General features: G+C 35.9%; 1 protein-coding gene across 4 annotated transcripts in view; it reads left to right on the top strand.

Moving 5' to 3' along the window:
• Nucleotides 1-21,105, top strand: part of LOC144959757 (uncharacterized) — a 38,129-nt gene that overhangs the window by 9,243 nt on the left and 7,781 nt on the right. For 2 of the 4 annotated variants that reach the window (XM_078892477.1, XM_078892476.1), the window contains one exon: nucleotides 8,992-9,862. Coding sequence is in view for 1 of the 4 variants with exons in the window: in XM_078892475.1 (XP_078748601.1) it covers nucleotides 18,161-18,185 (25 nt within the window). In the remaining 3 variants the exon portion in view is untranslated. Of the gene's footprint in view, nucleotides 1-8,991; nucleotides 9,863-18,080; nucleotides 18,186-21,105 lie in introns of those variants that run through there. The other 2 variants (XM_078892478.1, XM_078892475.1) reach the window with 2 other exon arrangements.

Below are 21,105 nucleotides of genomic sequence, written 5' to 3'. Positions count from 1 at the left end.
TGAAAAATAAAAAGTAATGATTTTCTTTGTTTAGAACCAAGATGGCGGCGTGACATCAGACTATTGAATCGTATTACGGAGGAGTGATAAGGATCCCATACGTTACATCCGGCTCTGCGGATGTTGTGGGTATTTATTTTATCTATATGCATAGCATCAATCGCAAAGAAAGGCGGAAGGACCGTTAGTTCCTGTCGTCGTCTTCTTGTTTAATTAGCGACACCCTGCAGGGAATTGTGCAAGTTGATTGTTATCTTGGACTGTTTATTTTGTGTCACCCTGTGTCCGTGTTAACGTGACACATTATTTAATCGAGATAATTATTTTTTAATAATTAACTATGCTGTGCATTTAGATAAAATGCTCACAACTTCCGCCAGCCGGATATAGCTTACAAACACATAAAAAATGTGTTACCTTTTAACTTTTAACTTTCTAGATAGAATGAAGTTGACGTCAATCGAGTCTTTGTAATTGTTTTTTTTTTGCCATCCACGTTTATGAGTAATTTTCATTTAACTATATAAACGTTCGTGGTTACACAGAGTTTTGTGTGTTGGTCCGTTATGCTTCCGGATGGCAATGTTGTGAGCTTCTTAGCCAAGCGCATACTATCTAAAGTGCTCAAAGCGCTTTACAAGGGGTCCCTGGACAACAACATTTAAGACGGACATTACGCGCCTTCTCCAAGGACTCAAGTATGCGCCAAGCGAGGCGCAGGAACTGCCGATCCGAAAGCGAGTGTCATACCACTAGACCACATAGCGGCACTTGTATCTACGTGTGTAATGTCTGCAGAAGGTTTTGCTGCATGTCTGTAAATCCGATTATTATGAACTAATTATCACGAGACGCCTTTGATATTAACACTTAATTTAGATTCAATAGGGCGTTAAATTGAAAACCTTTGAAACATTAAATCTAAGGCAAACACACAGACAAAAGATGGAGAGGCTGTTTATTTGTTGTTGTTTTCCTGATCGAAATATTTCTGGCGGAGAAAAGACACATTCATGATTCATATTATAGCAGGAGTAGGAATTCACTCTCTCTCTCTCTCTCTCTCTCTCTCTCTCTCTCTCTCTCTCTCTCTCTCTCTCTCTCTCTCTCTCGATGTATTATTTTGTTTTGCTTGTTTTTTTTTTGTTTTTTTTTTTTAATATTATTTTTTGCTGTTTTTATTTTTTTATTTGTGTTGTTGTTGTCATCGTTCTCTATTGTTTTATCGTTAAGAGTTTGAGGAACAAAACTCAGTTTTCTCAATAAAGGCCTTTATTTCAATGGCACCATCTATATTCCCTTTCCATGTGCTCGAGGTCATTGGTCACATTGCAAAGTGTGCTCAAAATGACCCATATCGTGAAAAGTGTTCACAGTTTGAGAAGTATACAACGTTATAATTGGTCATTTTGCTCAGCATGACTCATGAATATGCTTACAACATTAATAGACAAACCAGCTTGTTTCCATTTAATTTATTAAGAAATGTCCAATCGTTGTACAGCAACAAATCATGTGATTGATGACTTGGTTGGACGAAAACATGAATATAGATAGAATGCGCTTGGCCAAGGAGTTCACAACATTGCCATCCGGAAGTATAACGGACCAACACACAAACTCTGTGTAACCATGAACCTTTATAGTCTGGTTAATACAGTTTAGTGAGAACAACTCACAAACGCGGATGGCAAAAACAATAACAAAGCCCTGAGTGACGTCATCTGCATACTATCTATAGATCGCCCCCATTATCACGAGACTCCTTTGATATTATTACTTAATGTAGATTCAATAGGGCGTTAAATTGAAAACCTTTGAAACATTAAATCTAAGGCAAACACACAGAGACAAAAGATGGACGAGAGGCTATTGTTTGTTGTTGTTTTCCTGATCGAAATAATTCTGGCGGAGAAAAGACACATTCATGATTCATATTATGGGAGGAGGAATTCTCTCTCTCTCTCTCTCTCTCTCTCTCTCTCTCTCTCTCTCTCTCTCTCTGTGTTTGTTTTTTTTTTGTTTCGTTTTGTTTTAAAAAAATATATTTGTTTGTTTTTATTTCTTTATTTATTTTTGTTGTTGTTGTTTTCTATTATTTTATTGTTCAGCCTTCTCCTTCCGATAATTTTCAGTATTTTCCCCAAATGACCAGGCTTACCCAGCAGAAATATAGATTTTTAAAAACTCAAAAATCTCTCGACCAAACAACTTTATGTTCTTATTAATGAAACAAAGATCATTCTTCAAAATTTGTGATATTCAAAATAAATCTCAATAAGAAAATGTATATTGTGTCGTAACAAATGTGACGATTTTGATGTAGGTCGTAAGGGGAGAGTTGAAGTTAAAGTTTAAGGAACAAAACTCAGTTTCCTTTGGTCCAAATAATGAGGATGACCCAAAGCAGACGAGAGGCTATCGATAGTTCGAAGATGACGTCACTCAAGTCTTTGTTATTGTTTTTGCCATCCGCGTTTATGAGTAATGCTCACTGAACTGTATTAATCTGACTATAAACGTTCATGGATACACACAGTTTTGTGTGTTGGTCCGTTATACTTCCGGATGGCAATGTTATGAGCTTCTTAGCCAAGCACATATATATGAGGGCTATAGATAGAATGCGCTTGGCCAAGGAGTTCACAACATTGCCATCCGGAAGTATAACGGACCAACACACAGACTCTGTGTAACCATGAACTTTTATAGTCTGGTTAATACAGTTTAGTGAGAACAACTCACAAACTCATCTCATCTCATGTAGTTCCATATCTGAAGCAGACGTCGGAGGTCATCTTCCGCCAAGCTGATCTATCTCTTGCCAATTCTATTAAAGCAGCGCCACCTTTCTCAGCTTCATCTGTCCAAGTTCTTATCCCTTTCAAATACGTTATTCTTTGTCTTCCTCTTATTCTTTTTCCATTCATCTTTCCAGTCAAGGCGAGTATTTCCAAACCAGGGTGGCGGATAATGTGTCCTAAAAATTCCATTTGGCGTTTGATGATTTTTGTTATCAGTGATCTTTTTCTGTTTGCCATTTCTAAAATTTCTTCATTTCTTTTCCTTTCCATCCATGACACCCTCATCATTCTTCTGTAAAACCACATTTCCACTGCCTCCAGTCTTTTAACCATGGTCTTGTTTATGGTCCAGCTCTCACAACCATATAGCAGCACAGACAGTACATAGCAATCCAGGACTTTGATTTTTGTTTTCATGCTAATATTCCTTTTTTCATAATTGTATGCAGCTGGTTGAATGCATTCTTCGCCATACCTATTCTTTTCTTTATTTCACAATCTGATTTTCCATTGGATGTTACATTGAAGCCTAAATATTTGAAACATTCAACTTGTTGTATTGTTTGTCCTCTGCTTGTTATTACACAGGCTGGTGGGTTATTATTTTTAGATACCGTCATACATTCTGTTTTAGATATATTCAGTTCCAGTCCCATATTTTCACTACTCCTGACTACAACATCCAGTAGTTCTTGTAGTTCATGTTCAGATTCTGCCAGTAGAACCGTATCATCTGCATACCTCAGATTTGTTACATTCTTTCCTCCAATACACACCCCCTTCTTATGTTCGATATCTCTTAATATCATTTCACTATAGAGGTTGAATAACTCTGGAGACAAAACACACCCCTGCCTAACTCCTCTTCTAATAGGTGTAAAACTGCTTAGCTCGTTGTCAACACGCATTGCTGCTTCTTGTTCCCAGTACAAATTCCGTAATATTCTTAAATCTTTACCATCAATGTCCAAGGATGATAGAATTTTGAATAGTTTTTCGTGTTGTACTTTATCAAAGGCTTTTGAATAGTCGATGAAACACATATACAGATCTTTATTTACTTCAATACATCTTTCCATCAGCATTGATAATGTGAATATTCCATTTCTGGTACCCTTGTCCTCAACAAAACCAAATTGCATCTCCCCAATTTCAGGTCGTATTTTATTTCTTATTCTTAGTAAAATTATCTTCAAAAGAATTTTTGTGAGGTGGCTCATTAGGCTAATAGTTCTGTGTTGTTCACAATCAACTGCTCCTGGCTTTTTTGGTAGTGCTATAAAAATGGATCGTTTCATATCAGTTGACACAGGAAAAATGCCAACTGATATGAAACTCACAAACGCGGATGGCAAAAACAATAACAAAGGCCTGAGTGATGTCATCTGCATACTATCTATTGGATGACTATCATATCAAATTACGTATAATAATATCTCACAAAGAGAGATCCGATCTATCGTATTGTTACTGTCGATGTGTGTTGAGGGGAGGGGAGGGGGAGTTTTATGAACCAAGTGTGTTTTGTTTACTTTTTGTTTTAATGTGTTGACTTTGCCCTGCCTTTTCTCGTTTGACACGCGGGAAGACGGCCTGAGTCATGTTGACTTTACGGCAACAAATTGGTTTATTGCTGGCATTTAGGGCCTGTGTCTACACATTCGTATTATACACACTTATATTATTATACACTTGTACATACAATACACATACACATACACACGTAAGCAAGCATACTTCATCTCCCCTCCCTTCCGCCTCTCTCTCTCTCTCTCTCTCTCTCTCTCTCTCTCTCTCTCTCTCTCTCTCTCTCTCTCTCTCTCGTTTTCTTTCTTTGTTTCTGCCTGTCTGTTTCTCCCCCTCACACGCAATTACACAAACTCACAAACGGATTATTATTATTATTATTATTATTATATTATTATTATTATTATTATTATTATTATTATATTATTATTATTATTATTATTATTATTATTATATTATTTATTATTATTATTATTATTATTATTATTATTATTATATTATTATATTATTATTATTATTATTATTATATTATTATTATTATTATTATTATTATTATTATTATATATATCATCATCATCATCATCATCATCATCATCATCATCATCATCATCATCATCATCATCATCATCATCATCATCATCATCATCATCATCATCATCATCATCATCATCATCATCATCATCATCATCATTATTATTATTATTATTATTATTATTATTATTATTATTATTATTATTATTTTATTTTATTTATTATTATTTTTTAAAAATTATTATTATCATTATCATTTTTTTTGTTTCTTTTCTTTTTTTTTTTTTTTATGTTTTTTTTTTTCGATGACTACTATGTTACTAGTGTGCATCTGTGTGAGTGTGTCTATTTCAATATTGTATTGTTATAAATGTGTAACCAAATGACAACTTGCCATCCTTTTTAAGGACAATAAAGATATATTATTATTATTATTATTATTATTATTATTATATTATTATTATTATTATTATTATTATTATTATTATTATTATTATTATTATTATCATTTTTTATTGTTGTTTTGTTGTTATTATTATTATTATTATTGTTATTATTATTATTATTATTATTATTATTATTATTATTATTATTATTATTATTATTATTATTATTATTATTATTATTATTATTATTATTATTATTATTATTATTATGATTATATACTATACTACTACTACATACTACTACTACTACATACTACTACTACTACTACTACTACTATACTACTACTACTACTACTACTACTACTACTACTACTACTACTACTACTACTACTACTACCTATATTACTATATATATATTATTCACTCATCACTCATATCATATCATCATCATATACATATATCATCATCATCATATCATATCATCATTCATATATTATATCATTATTATTATTATTATTATTATTATTATTATTATTTTATATATTAAATTATCCAACCTCTTCTCAGTTTCTAGCGTCGGACAAGCACCCTAGCCACCAGATCCGCGAGACAACCCATAATATGATATTTACCTAACGTTCAACCTCGTACAACCTTTTATCACATTAGAACACGCTGGAGTTCAATCCACATAATCCCTGGATTTAGCTTGTCTGATCGTATATATAGTATGCGCTTGGCTAAGAAGCTCACAACATTGCCATCCGGAAGTATAACGGACCAACACGCAAAACTATATGTTAGGTTGAACGTTTATAGTTTGGTTAATACAGTTTAGTGAGAATTACTCATAAACGCGGATAGCAAAAAGCAATAACAAAGACCTGAGTGACATCAACGTCATACTATCTATAGGAAAAGGTGTACATATTAGCAGGTCTTATTACCAAACGCAGTTTCGGGCTTGTGTTGTTTTTTTTATAACTCCAGATTTTATATAGCGCAATATTCAATAAACGTGCTCAATTAAAGCGCTTTACAAACGGTCCTTGACCAACAACATCATGACGCCTGTTAGGCGATATTACTATTTTTTTTTCGACAGAGACAACGCTAGTAACGGCCAGGTATTTACTGGTTGTATACCTGAGTGCGGTGAGAGAAGGTGAATAAAGAACCTTTTTGCAAGAATTCAACTATGCGCCGAGCTAGGCTCGAACTCAGGACCTACCGACCGAAAAGCGAGTGTCATACCACAAGACCATATAGGCGCAATTAGCATTGTTGTGTAATGGACAATAGTTTCGTTGGTTTGAGAGTATTTCTATTAAAAGCATGAGCCCTTAACAAATTAAGTTCTCAGGCCTGCAAATAAGTACACTTTGGTTTGAGAGTATTTCCATTACAACAAGGAGCCCATTACATTTTGGTTTATCAGATCTGTATATAACTACACGTCAGTTAAAGGGGTTGTAGATTAGAATAACATAGCTCAGACCTGTCGACTTGAAAATTTAAAAAATTCGTATTAAAAAAAATAATTGAGCTTTTATATAGCGCAATATCCACTAAAGGTGCTCAAAGCGCTGTTCAAGGGGTCTCTGGCCAACAGCAACACTTAACATGTAGGGCAGGACATGACGCCTTTTAGGCGATATTACAATTTTTTTTCGGACAGAGACAATGCTGTTAACGGCCAGTTAATCATTTTACACCTGAGTATGGTGAGAGAATGTGAGTATAGGGCCTTTTCCAAGGACTCAACTATGCGCCGAACGAGGCTCGAACCCAGGAACTTCCGATCCGAAAGCGAGTGTCATTCCACAAGACCACACAGCCACGTGGTAGATAAAATATAAGTCGCTATAGATAGTATGCGCTTGGCTAAGAAGCTCATAACATTGCCATCCGGAAGTATAACGGACCAACATACAAAACTGTGTGTATCCATGAACGTTTATAGTCAGGTTAATACAGTTCAGTGAGCATTACTCATAAACGCGGGTGGCAAGTAACAATAACAAAGACCTAAGTGACGTCATCTTTGAACTATCTATAGTTAACTTTCCAGAGATCAATAATTTTACCCTCACAACGATGAAAGAACACTTCACGTGGAACAGCGTGGCTCAGCGGTACGGTCTTTGCTTCGTACCCTAAAGGTATCGAGTTCGGTAACCCGCCGCGCTGTGTGACCTTGAGCAAGTCACCTCGCCCTAGCTCACTTTTCGGCGCTGCTCTGCGGATGACGCCTGGGTTATTCCAGTCTTCCCTTGGAATAGACAATAAAGACAAATTTCCCCATGGGATGAATAAAGGGAATTTTATTATTGTTATTTATTTTAATTTTAAAAGCCTTAAAATGATGCAATCTGACATCGACATTCAGTTTCGAAATTTTTTTGATGATTTAGAGATGATCCTCACGAAATTCTGAAATTGGAACCAAAATTACGGAATTCTACGGATTATTCGTAGCAGTTGACAGGCCTGGTATCTTGATTGCTGGAATTCTGCTACCGTTTCCTACTGTGGTTAACGTTATCAGCGTTGTTGTTATCATTTGAATGTTATTGATTTCCAACCTATCACATGTCATGATAACGATAATGAATTATGTATGCGTATTTGTTGTTTCTCAGAGATTGTTGACTCCCCCCCCCCCCCCCACCCGCCCAGGATATCCGGTTGAAAATAAAAAAAAAAATTAAACAGCCAACAATTTAGAATTATTATTATTATTATTATATATTATATTATTATTATTATTATTATTATTATTATTATTATTATTATTATTATTATTATTATTATTATTGTTATTGTTATTATTATTATTATTATTATTATTATTATTATTATTATTATTATTATTATTATTATTATTATTATTATTATTATTATTATTATTATTATTATTATTATTATTATTATCATTATCATCATTATTATTATTATTGTTGTTGTTGTTGTTGTTGTTATCCAAGTATTATTATTATTATTATTATTATTATTATTATTATTATTATTATTATTATTATTATTATTATTATTATTATTATTATTATCATTATTATTAATATTCTTCTTCTTCTTCTTCTTCTTCTTCTTCTTCTTCTTCTTCTTCTTCTTCTTCTTCTTCTTCTTCTTCTTCTTCTTCTTCTTTTCCTTCTTCTCCTCTTCTCTCCTCCTCCTCCTCCTCCTCCTCCTCCTCCTCCTCCTCCTCCTCCTCCTCCTCCTCCTCCTTCTTCTTCTTCTTCTTCTTCTTCTTCTTCTTCTTCTTCTTCTTCTTCTTCTTCTTCTTCTTCTTCTTCTTCTTCTTCTTCTTCTTCTTCTTCTTCTTCTTCTTCTTCTTCTTCTTCTTCTTCTTCTTCTTCTTCTTCTTCTTCTTCTTCTTCTTCTTCTTCTCTTCTTCTTCTTCTTCTTCTTCTTCTTCTTCTTGTTATTGTTATTAATGTTATTAATTAATTGATTAATTAATTACTAATTTATTACCTTTTCAATATCTAACATTTATTTATTCCTTCATTCGTATTCCTATTTATTTATGTAATTGTTTAACTAGGTATTTCTTTATTTATTGATTTATATAGTTATTTCATTAGTATATTTTAATTTAATTATTCACCTATTTATCCCTTCATCAATGCGTTTCTTCATTTATTTATCTTTGTACTTATTCGTTTATCACTTGAATTATTTTTCCATTTATATCATTTATATTTCCTTTTTTAAAATTTCAGATTCCTTGGTGTTGTCACAAGACGCTACATACAATCAACCAACAACGAACAAATGGACATTATACATTCCATACTGAAGTCTATGAACAAATAGATACCAGTAATCCCGAATAGACACCAGAATTTTCCATTGGACGTCGCTCTTGAGTCTTATCATAAAGGAACGTATGAGAACTCTCCACATCTAATCCCCGGCAGGCATCGAGTTCTTTCATTGGACATCGCCTCTTGATACATACAAATAGGAACGTATGAGAATTCTCCATATCTAATCCCCTACAGGCATCAAGTTCTTCCATTTGACATCGCCTCTTGACATATACAAATTATAGGGACTCGTGAGAACTCTCCACATCTAATCCCCGGCAGGCATCGAGTTCTTCCATTTGACATCGCCTCTTGACATATACAAATTATAGGGACTCGTGAGAACTCTCCATATCTAATCCCCTACAGGCATCGAGTTCTTCCATTGGACATCGCCTCTTGACATATACAAATAGGAACGTATGAGAATTCTCCATATCCAGTCCCCGGCAGGCATCGAGTTCTTCCATTGGACATCGCCTCTTGACATATACAAATTATAGGGACTCGTGAGAATTCTCCATATCTAATCCCCGACAGGCATCGAGTTCTTTCATTGGACATCGCCTCTTGATACATACAAATAGGAACGTATGAGAATTCTCCATATCTAATCCCCGGCAGCCATCGAGTTCTTCCATTGGACATCGCTTCTTGACATATTCAAATTATAGAGACTTGTGAGAATTCTCCGAGGGATATAATTTCGAATTCAAAGATAGACCCAGAGCCTTCTAATAAAAGCCCGAACACTCAACTCTATAACACTATGCTGTTAATAAAGGTATGAGATTTTGTAACAGAACTTGATATATTTTATTATGTAGTCAAGTCATATTGATGATTTGCGCTTAGCCAAAAAGCTCACAACAATCGCCATCCGGAAATTACATACCAACACACAAAACTATGTGTAACCTTCAACGTTTATTGTCTGATTAATATAGTTTAGTGAGAACTAAAAAAAAATAAAACAATAACAAAGACATGAATGACGTCATCTTCATTCTTTCTATAGATAGAACAAAATTGACGCCACACAACTATTTGTTATTGTTTTAAGACAGGCATTTTGATTATTAGTTCTCAATACATTATATCAATCAGACTATAAACGTTCATGATTACACACAGTTTTGTGTGTTGGTAAATTATTCCGTCTGGCGGTTATATTCATTTTTGTTTATCAAGTTTTCTGGCCAAATTATTTAAAACGTGATTTTTGATTATCGAGTTTCCTAGCCAAATTATTTAAAACGTGATTTTTGTTTATCAAGTTTTCTGGCCAAATTATTTAAAACGTGATTTTTCTTTATCAAGTTTCCTAGGCCAAATTATTTAAAACGTGATTTTTGTTTATCGAGTTTCCTAGCCAAATTATTTAAAATGTGATTTTTGTTTATGAAGTTTTCTGGCCAAATTATTTGAAACGTGATTTTTTTATATCGAGTTTTCTGGCCAAATTTTTTAATACTCGATTTTTGTTCAGAGTAGGAGGACAGTATTATTTATCTATAGTGACGTGATAAGTTTCATTTCATAAAAAGTTTCATTTCATAATAACGTTTGATTGCCGTAGACTAGTGCGGGGCGGTCCTTGGCAAGCTTAAGGACCACGGTCCTACGGTCCTTGGGAAATGAAGACCGCAAGGACTGGTCCTAGGACCGGTCCTTTTCGACATTGAACATTCCTGAGAGACTGTTGGAAATTCGAACCGGTTTGACCTTTGAGACCGTGGGGTCGTTCATTCTTGAACCGTTAAAGACCGCTACACGATGAAAAACGTGGTCTACAGGAGTAAAACACACGGAGTAGTCACACTCATTTCAAATTGTAACCTAATTAGAGAAGAGGGGTGATGCCTTCTTTATTTGCTCACCGTACTTCATTGTTACTTCGATAATTTAATAAAATTTGAAATTTATCCCCATTAACGGAGATAATGGCATCGCCCAAGGCGTTGATCGAGTTGTTCGTGGCGTTGATACACACACGCAACTCCTACCCCCCCCCCCCTCCCCCCCCCCATACACACACATTAGAGGGCAGCGAGCATTGAAGAGTAAGAGAGAGACGTGAAGTTATAATAAGAGGGGGTGGATGAGGTAATAAGAGGGGTCGATGGTGACTTTTTCGCCAGATCTAACAAACTCAGCTACCCATTCATTGCTGAGTAGACAGGGATTCAGAAAAAACTCGACTGCACCCGGGATCGATCTCTGGCCCTTTGCGTATAAAGAGAGTGCTCTATCAACTGAGCTATCGGGATCCCCAAATATTCTATTGGACTTTTTTAAAATTCAGACGTTATAACTGGGTTTTTTGGAAGGAAGAAACTAATGAAACTCATATTATTTGATTAGTAAAAACACCAAATGAAATTTTAATATTATTGTATTATTTTAAATGACAACACTGCGATAGAAAGGAGTGGTGACAAGAGATGGACAAAAGAAAACAAAAAATCGGATTTGCTACTTGCTAGGTTCGACACACACACACACACACACACACACACAAACACACACATCTTTAGTAGTCACATACATTTCAAACAATAACCCATTAGAGAAGAGGGTCATGCCTTCACCATAGATCATTGTCATTGCGATCATTATGGTGTAGTAAATTTTGAAATTTACCCCGTATAATGGAATCGTCCAAGGCGTGCGCCTCCTGTTCCCCCCATCTCACACACGAAAGGGCGGTTTGCGGAGTGGAGGTTGGTGGTCGTCTGCCTGTATGGTCGTCTGTGTCGTTTAGTGTATGGCAAAGGGGGGTGGGTGCGATTAATTAAGTGGGATGGGTGGTGATTGGTGGAAGATAGGCAACCGAAGCAACGAATCGCTGGGGAAGTAGTAGGCTATGGCGCGAGACCGTAGGACCGTGGTCCTTGCAAGGACCGCCCCGCACTAGTTGAAAGGTGATAAGAAGTGAGGACCGCCGCCGGTCTTCCCCTATGGGACCGGTCTTCGGTTCACAGCTAAAAGACCGTGGGACCGCCGGTCCAGACCGGTCTTCAGCGCGGCACTACCGCAGACAGTTTACGAGAATAATAATAATATTATGTATACAAGAGGTACAATAAATTCCGATCCGATTCATTTTTTATAATATAACACCAATGGTCGGAAGGGGGGGGGGGGGGGGGGGGGGGGGGGGGGGGGGGGGGGGGGGGGGAGGGCCGTTGAATGGGGAGGACGACAAGCGGTTACCCCCCACTGCTGCTGGTCTTTTTATAACAATCTATGCATTACAAAGACGTTATTAATTTATTTACTTGGAAGAGTTCAAGAAGAATTTCCGTTTTAAGTGAGATAAATACCGTGAAAAGTCAAAACATTTTGGGTTTTGTTTGGTTTGGGGCTTGTGTTGGGATCTGTTTGTTAACGGTTTTTGTTTGTTGTTGTTTTTTTTTTCGGAAGGGGGGGGGGGGAGTTGTTGTTTTGGGTTTTGTTTTGTTTGTTGCTTTTTTTTTTCCTTTGATTTGGGGTGGGGGTTGTATTTGATTATTTGTTTGTTTCAATGTTCGCTTGTTTTGGTTTGGTTTGTTTTTGTGTTTTTTGTTGATCTATTTGCTTTTGTTGGGAGGGGGGGGGGGTTGTTTTGTTTGTGTGTGTTTTTCTGTTTTCTCTTTCTTTTTTTTTGTTTTGTTTTGTTGTGTTATGAACTTAGAATGGAAACTAATCTATCAACGTGTACATTTAGCCTATACAGGTCTGATATTCGAACCTACTTATGGGGCAAGTTCAACATTGTTGTAATGGACAATATTTTGCGTCATTTAAAAAAAAAAATATTTCCATTACAACAATGAGCCAACCCATACGTCGCAATCTATGCAAAATTTTGGATACTGGGTAATTAAAGCATTAGACGGGTTTGTGGGTTTGTTTGCATGACAAAACTTCATATGGGTAACAATTGAAATGATGATTGTTATAACATAAACATTTTACGAAACTTGTTTTTGCATTGCTCTTTGTTCAAGCACTCATAACATCCGCCAGCCGAATATTATATATAGTATGCATATGACATCACTCAGGCCTTTGTTATTGTTTTTGCCATCCGCGTTTGTGAGTTGTTCTCACTAAACTGTATTAATCAGACTATAAAAGTTCATGGTTACACAGAGTTTGTGTGCTGGTCCGTTATACTTCCGGATGGCAATGTTGTGAACTCCTTGGCCAAGCGCATTCTATCTATATAACGTACCCAACACACAAAACTATGTTTTTTTAATTTTTAAAATTTTTTTTCCTTTGTTTGACTGATTGTTCTTTACATTTTTTTTATTGATTTATTTTTGTTGTTGTTTCTTTATTGTTTTGTGATTTCACTTATTTTTCTCTTTGATAACGTCAGATTTGAATTACAGGATTGCGCTCATTTAAAAAAAAGAAATGATATTATGTTATCTCACCCTGGACAACGATACCACGATAACGATACCACGATGACGATGCCACGATACTGATAATCTTACATCTTATATCCACTTTATCGATCTGTGTATCTTTTCATGGAAAAACCCGTTTACAATCAAATCTATGACATTGGTCATTGGTTATCGAGGTCATTGATAAAATTGATTAGGTAGCTAGAAACCTTTTAACAACGATGACTGTATACTATTGCAAATATGATAAAAAGACACTTTTGAATAGCGTTGTTTTTTCTCTACCGTCTATGTAGGGTTTTAAGTCTTGTATTCATGTTAATGGGGATGATCTATATTACATTTCCATGTGTTCGAGGTCATTGGTCACATTGCAAAGTGTGCTCAAAATGACCCAGATAGTGAAAAGTGTTCACAGTTTGAGAAATATCCAAAGTCACAATTGGTCATTTTGCTCAGCATGACTCATGGGTATGTTTACAAATTTCATAAATAAAGCAGCTTGTTTACATTTAGTTAGAATTGTCCAATCGTTATACAGCAACAAATCATGTGATCGATGACTAGGTCGGACGGTGACATGAATATAGATCGCTCCAATTGAAGACTGGTTTTCCAAAACTCCCTAACTCCGTTTCCCCCATTTTGAATATATTAAGGATTATTTCCCCTAAAATTTATCATCCTGTATAATATTTTACCACATTTAAACTTCAAACTCACACAAATCTAAGGAAATTTCCGTGCAAATTGATACTTAAAATAAAATTTATGTTTCAATTTATACCATGGATGAAAAATCTCAAAAAGTAGAAAAATCGACTTAACGAGTTTTAGAAAACCAGACTTCAATTGTTTTTCGACGGTGTCTGAATAAGGGTTTGAGCCCGAAACGTTTTGTGTTTGGTATTTTGTATTGTTTTAAAGCTGTTATATTCATATTTTTTTTAAATTCCTTTTTTTTTCCAGCGCTTTCCATACACGAGCATATACATACAAAACGATGAAAACATAATTGGATTGTATTCACTAAATATTATATATTTATGTATTGAAAAAAAAATATGAGCTTTTAGAATTTGAAATAGTTATTATATAAATGAAAACTGTCATATGTTGGTTATATAATTATTTTCTTTAAACTGTAGCTATACATGAATGTTTCACAGAACATTTAAAGGGTTCTAAAGCCTAATTGCTCTTAAACATTATGACTCGATACGAACATCTAAAAAAACAAACAAACCTGTCTTAAATTTTGGCCAGAAACTCGTCCTTCAAGATCGATCGATTATATTCACAACAACCCCCCCCCCCCCCTCCACCTTGTCAAAAACTTTCATTCCTCACACTTCACAAAGGCGATCGATATTTGAAGGACGAGTTTTTTTCTGACCAAAATCTTAATCAATACTTGTATGGCATATTATATAAACCCGACGTGTACATATATGCAGGTCTGACATTCGAACGCAATTATGGGCCTAGTTTAACATTGTTGTATAATGGACAATATTTTTCGTCATTTGCGTCATTTTTAGAGATTTCCATAACAAAAATAAGCCTATAATAAAATGAGTTATCAGAACTGAAAATAAGTGCACGTCGTATAAACCCCATGACCCAGTAAAATCGAAGGTGGCGATAACTGATAATATCGACAAGACCTTTTTTCTCCACCTTTAATTACCGTCTCTGTTTTATATTTTATATGACATGTTATCATGAAATATTGAGATATAAACAAGAGAGATAACTCTCCCCGATAAGCTGACACATACACCAACCGTGCACACATTGATATAACTTGCCCGTGATCTAATCGTAAAGTTAAAGAGAAGACAACACGCTATGATGTGCACACACAAAATAGAGCTTCACACACACACACACACACACAAACACACACACACACACACACACTCTCTCTCTCTCTCTCTCTCTCTCTCTCTCTCTCTCTCTCTCTTTCTCTCTCTCTCTCTCTCTCCCTCTTTCTCTCCCTCTCTCTCCCTCTGGCCGTTAACAGCGTTGTCTCTGTTCGGAAATAAATAATATCGTCTAACAGGCGTCATGTCTCATTCAGCCTGTTACGTATTGCTGTTGGCCAGGGACTCTTTGTAAAGCGCTTTGAGCTCGTTTAGTGGATATTGCGCTATATAAAAGTTTAAAATTTTAAAAAAGCAATCGCTTGAAGAAGGTCGCCTTCAAAACTATTACTATCAAACCTAAATCTCACATTAACAAGTTAACGATTACGTTAGTAACCTACAGCGATCGACCAACGACGTCAATGAAAACGAAGATCTGTCCGAAGACGCACGGGGACAGATCTTCCGTTTTCTTCCATGTCGTTCGTCGATCGTTGTAATTTGGAAACGTAACCGTTAACTCGTTATTATGTATGTATCTACTATTCTATCTATCATATCTAGGGCAAGACGGAACGCGATAGCTTTGTGATTTTTAATTCATTTTCGATATGCAGCGCGATAAGTCAGTAATAGTTCTCTTTGTTTGGCATAGTGTAAAGTCAACATATTATTCTCTATGCTTTGTGTTTAGTTAATTGACTGTGACACGGGATCAAACACGCACACACACAAAAAATGTTTCAATAAAGACCAAGATTCTATTTATCACTAACTGAACACTTCCTCCTCCCCCCCCCCCCTCCCACTCCTTTGCTCCTTCCTGAAGTAACAGAGTGGTTGAGGTATTGAACTGTGATCTAGAATGTTCTGGTTTAGGTCGAGCACCGCTTCAGTCGGGTAATCTCGGTCTTTTTCCTTGGGTAAGATTATTAACCCTCACTATATACAACATTGGAGATTCCTGTAGGTTCCATACGTTTGTTTGACGGATTGTTCATATTCCGTCGTCTAGCGAGGCACCTATCCACGCAGAAGGGCGCAATCAATTATATATAAACCACCAAATCCCCCCCCCCCCCTCCCCTTCCCTTGCCTATTTCCACCATCACGAAAACCCCTCCTGGTAACTAACCGATCCTACAGTTTTCCCCCAAGAATATATTAGTAGTAGTAGTAGTAGTAGTAGTAGTAGTAGTAGTAGTAGTAGTAGTAGTAGTAGTAGTAGTAGTAGTAGTAGCGTATGGCTACACCTCCAAATGTATTTCGTCAACCCAGCTTCTAAAGTCTTCCTCCGCCCTTAGGATGGTTTCGTAGCCACCTTCAAGTTTAGTGACTGGACAGTGGAGGACGATGTGATCGCTGGTCTCTGGGGCTGCCTGACCTTTCTGGCAGGTATCACTGTTTCCAAGTTTCCATCTGCACATATTTGATGCAGTTCTGCCATGTCCAGTTAAGAGGCGGTTTGAGGAAATCCAGTATTTCCTGGCGTTATTGAATGCAGGCACTCTTTTGGTTTGATCTTTAATGATGTTTCCTCCTTTTGGTGTTTCCCTGTTCCACATTTCTCTCCAGTTTTCCTCCACACTGAAGTCTGCCGTTTTTGTTAGGTGGAAAGGTCTTCTCGATTTAAGTCTAGTTGTTGAAGAATATAGTATAAACAGCATTGGGACTCATCATACCTCATTGAATCCGGAGTCTCATCGCTATAGACAGTTCGAAGATGACGTCACTCAGGTCTTTGTTATTGTTTTTTGCCATCCGCGTTTATGAGTAATGCTCACTGAACTGTATTAACCCGACTATAAACGTTCATGGATACACACAGTTTTGTGTGTTCGTTCGTCATACTTCCGGATGGCAATGTTATGAGCTTCTTAGCCAAGCGCATACTATCTATATATTACTGCTCTCTTGGTGAAATCTATTGCATCTGCAGTGTCGTACTCTGAAAAGAACACGTATTAAAAATTTTGAACGGAAAAGTCGTCCTTCAAATAACAATCGATTAAAATGACACTCTTTTTGCCCCCCCCCCTCTCCCCCAACACACACATGCACTCATAACAACAACAGAAATTACAAAACAAAACAGAATTCTCAAACATTGAATTTTATTATTTTAATAAAGTCCCAGGTTTGAGAGTTGTTTTTCCAAAAGGTGAGGGTCATTTTATTCGGTAGATATTTTAAGGACGAGTTTTTCTGATTAAATATTAAATATGAGGTCTTTTTTTTCCGAGTTGGGTAGTCGAGTGATTATAACCAGATAAACGGCTTGAATTGAACTAAATCTAATCTCGTCACGAAAGGGTTAAAGATAATAATATGTATCTTGCAAATAAATTTAATCAATTTTAATCTCACACAATGTTGATTACTGAATTGTAAATGAACTATACATAATATGTGACCCTTCGCCTCAAAACGGTATTAAGTCGGGATAGTTAAGATGTTGAAAATTAAATTTATATCCAGAAATATCAGACTTGTGTTGAGTTTGTATGTTTTATTGAGGAGAATGGAAAACCATATTTTAGGGTGCTAATGCCAAAAATTTATATTTTTGACCAGTATAAAATTTAATTCGGCTTTTAAGCATTTGTCTCGTTCCGACATAATACCGTTTTCAGACGATGAGTCACATATGTAGTTGTACATGATATGGGATAATGATATGGAACGAAGTTGACGTCACTCAGCTCTTTGGTATTTTTAGACAGCCTGGTTAGTGACTGGTTATCACTAAAACATATCAATCAGGCTGTAAACGTTAAAGGTGAATGAATATACACAGTTTTCTATATCAGTATGTTTTATATGGATGGCGGAAGTTGTGAGTATTTTCTTTGAACACATAGTATCAATATTATTTGAAGTGTTTGCTAGTTCTCATGACCTTTAATTACCATGTGTGGTGGAAATTTAATATCTCATTCCATGTGATAATGCGACTGTTCGCCGATCTCTCTCTCTCTCTCTCTCTCTCTCTCTCTCTCTCTCTCTCTCTCTCTCTCTGCTCTATCTATCTATCCATCTATCTATCTATCTATCTATCTATCTATCTATCTATCTATCTATCTATCTATCTATCTATCTATCTATCTATCTATCTATCTATCTATCTATCTATCTATCTATCTATCTATCTATTTGTCTATCTATCTATATATCTATCTATCTATCTATCTATCTATCTATCTATCCATCCATCCATCCATCCATCCATCCATCCATCCATCCATCCATCCACCCATCCATCCATCCATCCACCCACCCATCCATCCATCCACTATCTATCTATCTATCTATCTATCTATCTATCTATCTATCTATCTATCTATCTATCTATCTATCTATCTATCTATCTATCTATCTATCTATCTATCTATCTATCTATCTATCTATCTATCTATCTATCTATCTATCTATCTATCCCTCCCTCCCTCCCTCCCTCCCTCCCTCCCTCCGTCCGTCCGTCCGTCCGTCCGTCCGTCCGTCCGTCCGTCCGTCCGTCTGTCTATCTATCTATCTATCTATCTATCTATCTATCTATCTATCTATCTATCTATCTATCTATCTATCTATCTATCTATCTATCTATCTATCTATCTATCTATCTATCTATCTATCCATCTATCTATCTATCTATCTATCTATCTATCTATCTATCTATTTCTCTCTCTCTGTCTGTCTCTCTCTCTCTCTCTCTCTCTCTCTCTCTCTCTCTCTCTCTCTCTCTCTCTCTCTCTCCCCTCTCTCAGCCTGGCGGTGGGTGTCGTATCAATCGGATTCCGACTTTGGCTATACTCTCTAATACCGTGATATTTTTTGTTCTGTTTTCATCTGGTATTTCTCACTACTCTATACTATTATTCCTCATCACTGTTTATACATATCCAATTGAATAGCTAGGTCTATAATATAATCTGGCGGAAAGTCTCTAGCTTATTGCGATAGACTTGAGTTTTATTTAAAAAAAAAAAAAGAATAGCAAATAGCAGTTATGTCTCAGATTTTGCTCTTGTTCTAGAAATTGACATAGAACTCCAAATGTTTGCTCTTCTTCTTCTTCTTCTTCTTCTTCTTCTTCTTCTTCTTCTTCTTCTTCTTCTTCTTCTTCTTCTTCTTCTTCTTCTTCTTCTTCTTCTTCTTATTATTATTATCTCTTATTTACGTTGAAGATTACGATACGCTAGAACCGGCAGAATAGGGAATGAGATTAGCGGAAGAGTAGCGTCCCTTGATTGGACGTCACCGGCGGAATGCGCAACACCAATTTGACGTTCTCTCTGTAAAGTGACGTCCAATCAAGGGACGCTACTCTTCCGCTAATCTCATTCCCTATAATGTCGTCCTCTGGAAAACACGTATTTAAAATTTTGGCCAGAAAACTCGTCCTTCAAATTACATCGATCATTTATAGTTTACCCTCATCTTGTTCAAAACTCTCAAACCGGGGACATCCCCATTGTCTTCCAGGAATCCGAAAGTTTGAAAGTTTTTTTTTGCCAAGACTGGGGTCATTTCAATCGGTCTCGATATTTTGAAGGACGAGTTTGCTGGCTAAGATTTTAAATACCTTTTTTGTGGGTGGGTTCCTTACCTCCCTTAGTATGCAGGGAGACACTTTCTGTGTCTTATATCCCCTTATATCCGTTTTCAAACATGCTTTCTGTCTTTGTCTTGGAATGAGATTACTTGGTTTTGTTCAGGCCCTGGCCGGATACCTTAGCTGGGAGGCAAACAGTCAAATGTATAGTTGAAGTTTTGGGAAATGATTTTTTTGTCTTGTAAATCATCTCTCTCTCTCTCTCTCTCTCTCTCTCTCTCTCTCTCTCTCTCTCTCTCTCTCTCTCTCTTATGCACTGTATTGTTTTGTTTACATATTATAATAATAAATGATTTGTTACATTTGAGTGTATTCCTCTTAGTTGGGACCGCTGCTTGTGTCTAGATGAGACTTTTAGGTGATCTCAAACTAAGTGTGCGCTTGGAGAATCTACATCTGTTTCCTATTTTGAACAAATTCCCCGTTGTCGTACCTATTCTTGGGAGCTTTAATTGTAATTCCAGAACTTTTTACTATCCCATTTTCTTCCTTTTTACTGGCGCTGATATGACCTTAACCCTTTCCATACCAGCCATTTTCAGAATTTTTCCCAAAATTTTCGCACCCACCCAACAACAAAAAAAAAAAAAAAAGTTTTTTTCTTACTCAAACAGACAGGCAACAAATACATTCTAAGCATAATATTAATCAGCAAAATGAACTCTACAACACAGTGTCACGTTTTTATAGCTAAAATAAAACATTTTTCTTTAAATTGTGTGATTTACAACAGAAATCTGAATGATAAAAGTGCTAGTTGAATCGTAACGAATGCGACGATTTTCCAATCGGTGGTAAGGAGAGGGTTAATGTGTTGCAAGTGCCGTAAAGCCCTTAAAAAAATACCTGTTTTTCCAGAGCAAGGCAGAATAGAAACAATATTGTGTCAACATTATGGTGATAACATTTCTATCCGACACCTTTCTTGGTGCTATAGAAGAATTTCCATAAATCTTCCCTTTATTATTGTTGGAAGGCTTTTGTTGTTGTTCGTATTTGTTTTTGTTTTTTTTATTTTTGTTTTTAAAAAAAAATAATATTTTCATTTGTTTTGATCGTCGACATTAGGTTTTAGATTGCATTCGTGCTTGTTTATGTTTTTGTTGTTGTTTTTTTTTATTTTTTAGGATGTCAAATGTGACCC

Source organism: Berghia stephanieae, chromosome 14 (assembly GCF_034508935.2).
Source record: "Berghia stephanieae isolate SIO BIC M18660-M18661 chromosome 14, UCSD_Bste_1.3, whole genome shotgun sequence".
NCBI lineage: Eukaryota > Metazoa > Mollusca > Gastropoda > Nudibranchia > Aeolidiidae > Berghia > Berghia stephanieae.
Note: the sequence above shows the minus strand (reverse complement) of the source record. Positions and strands in the feature narration are given on the sequence as shown.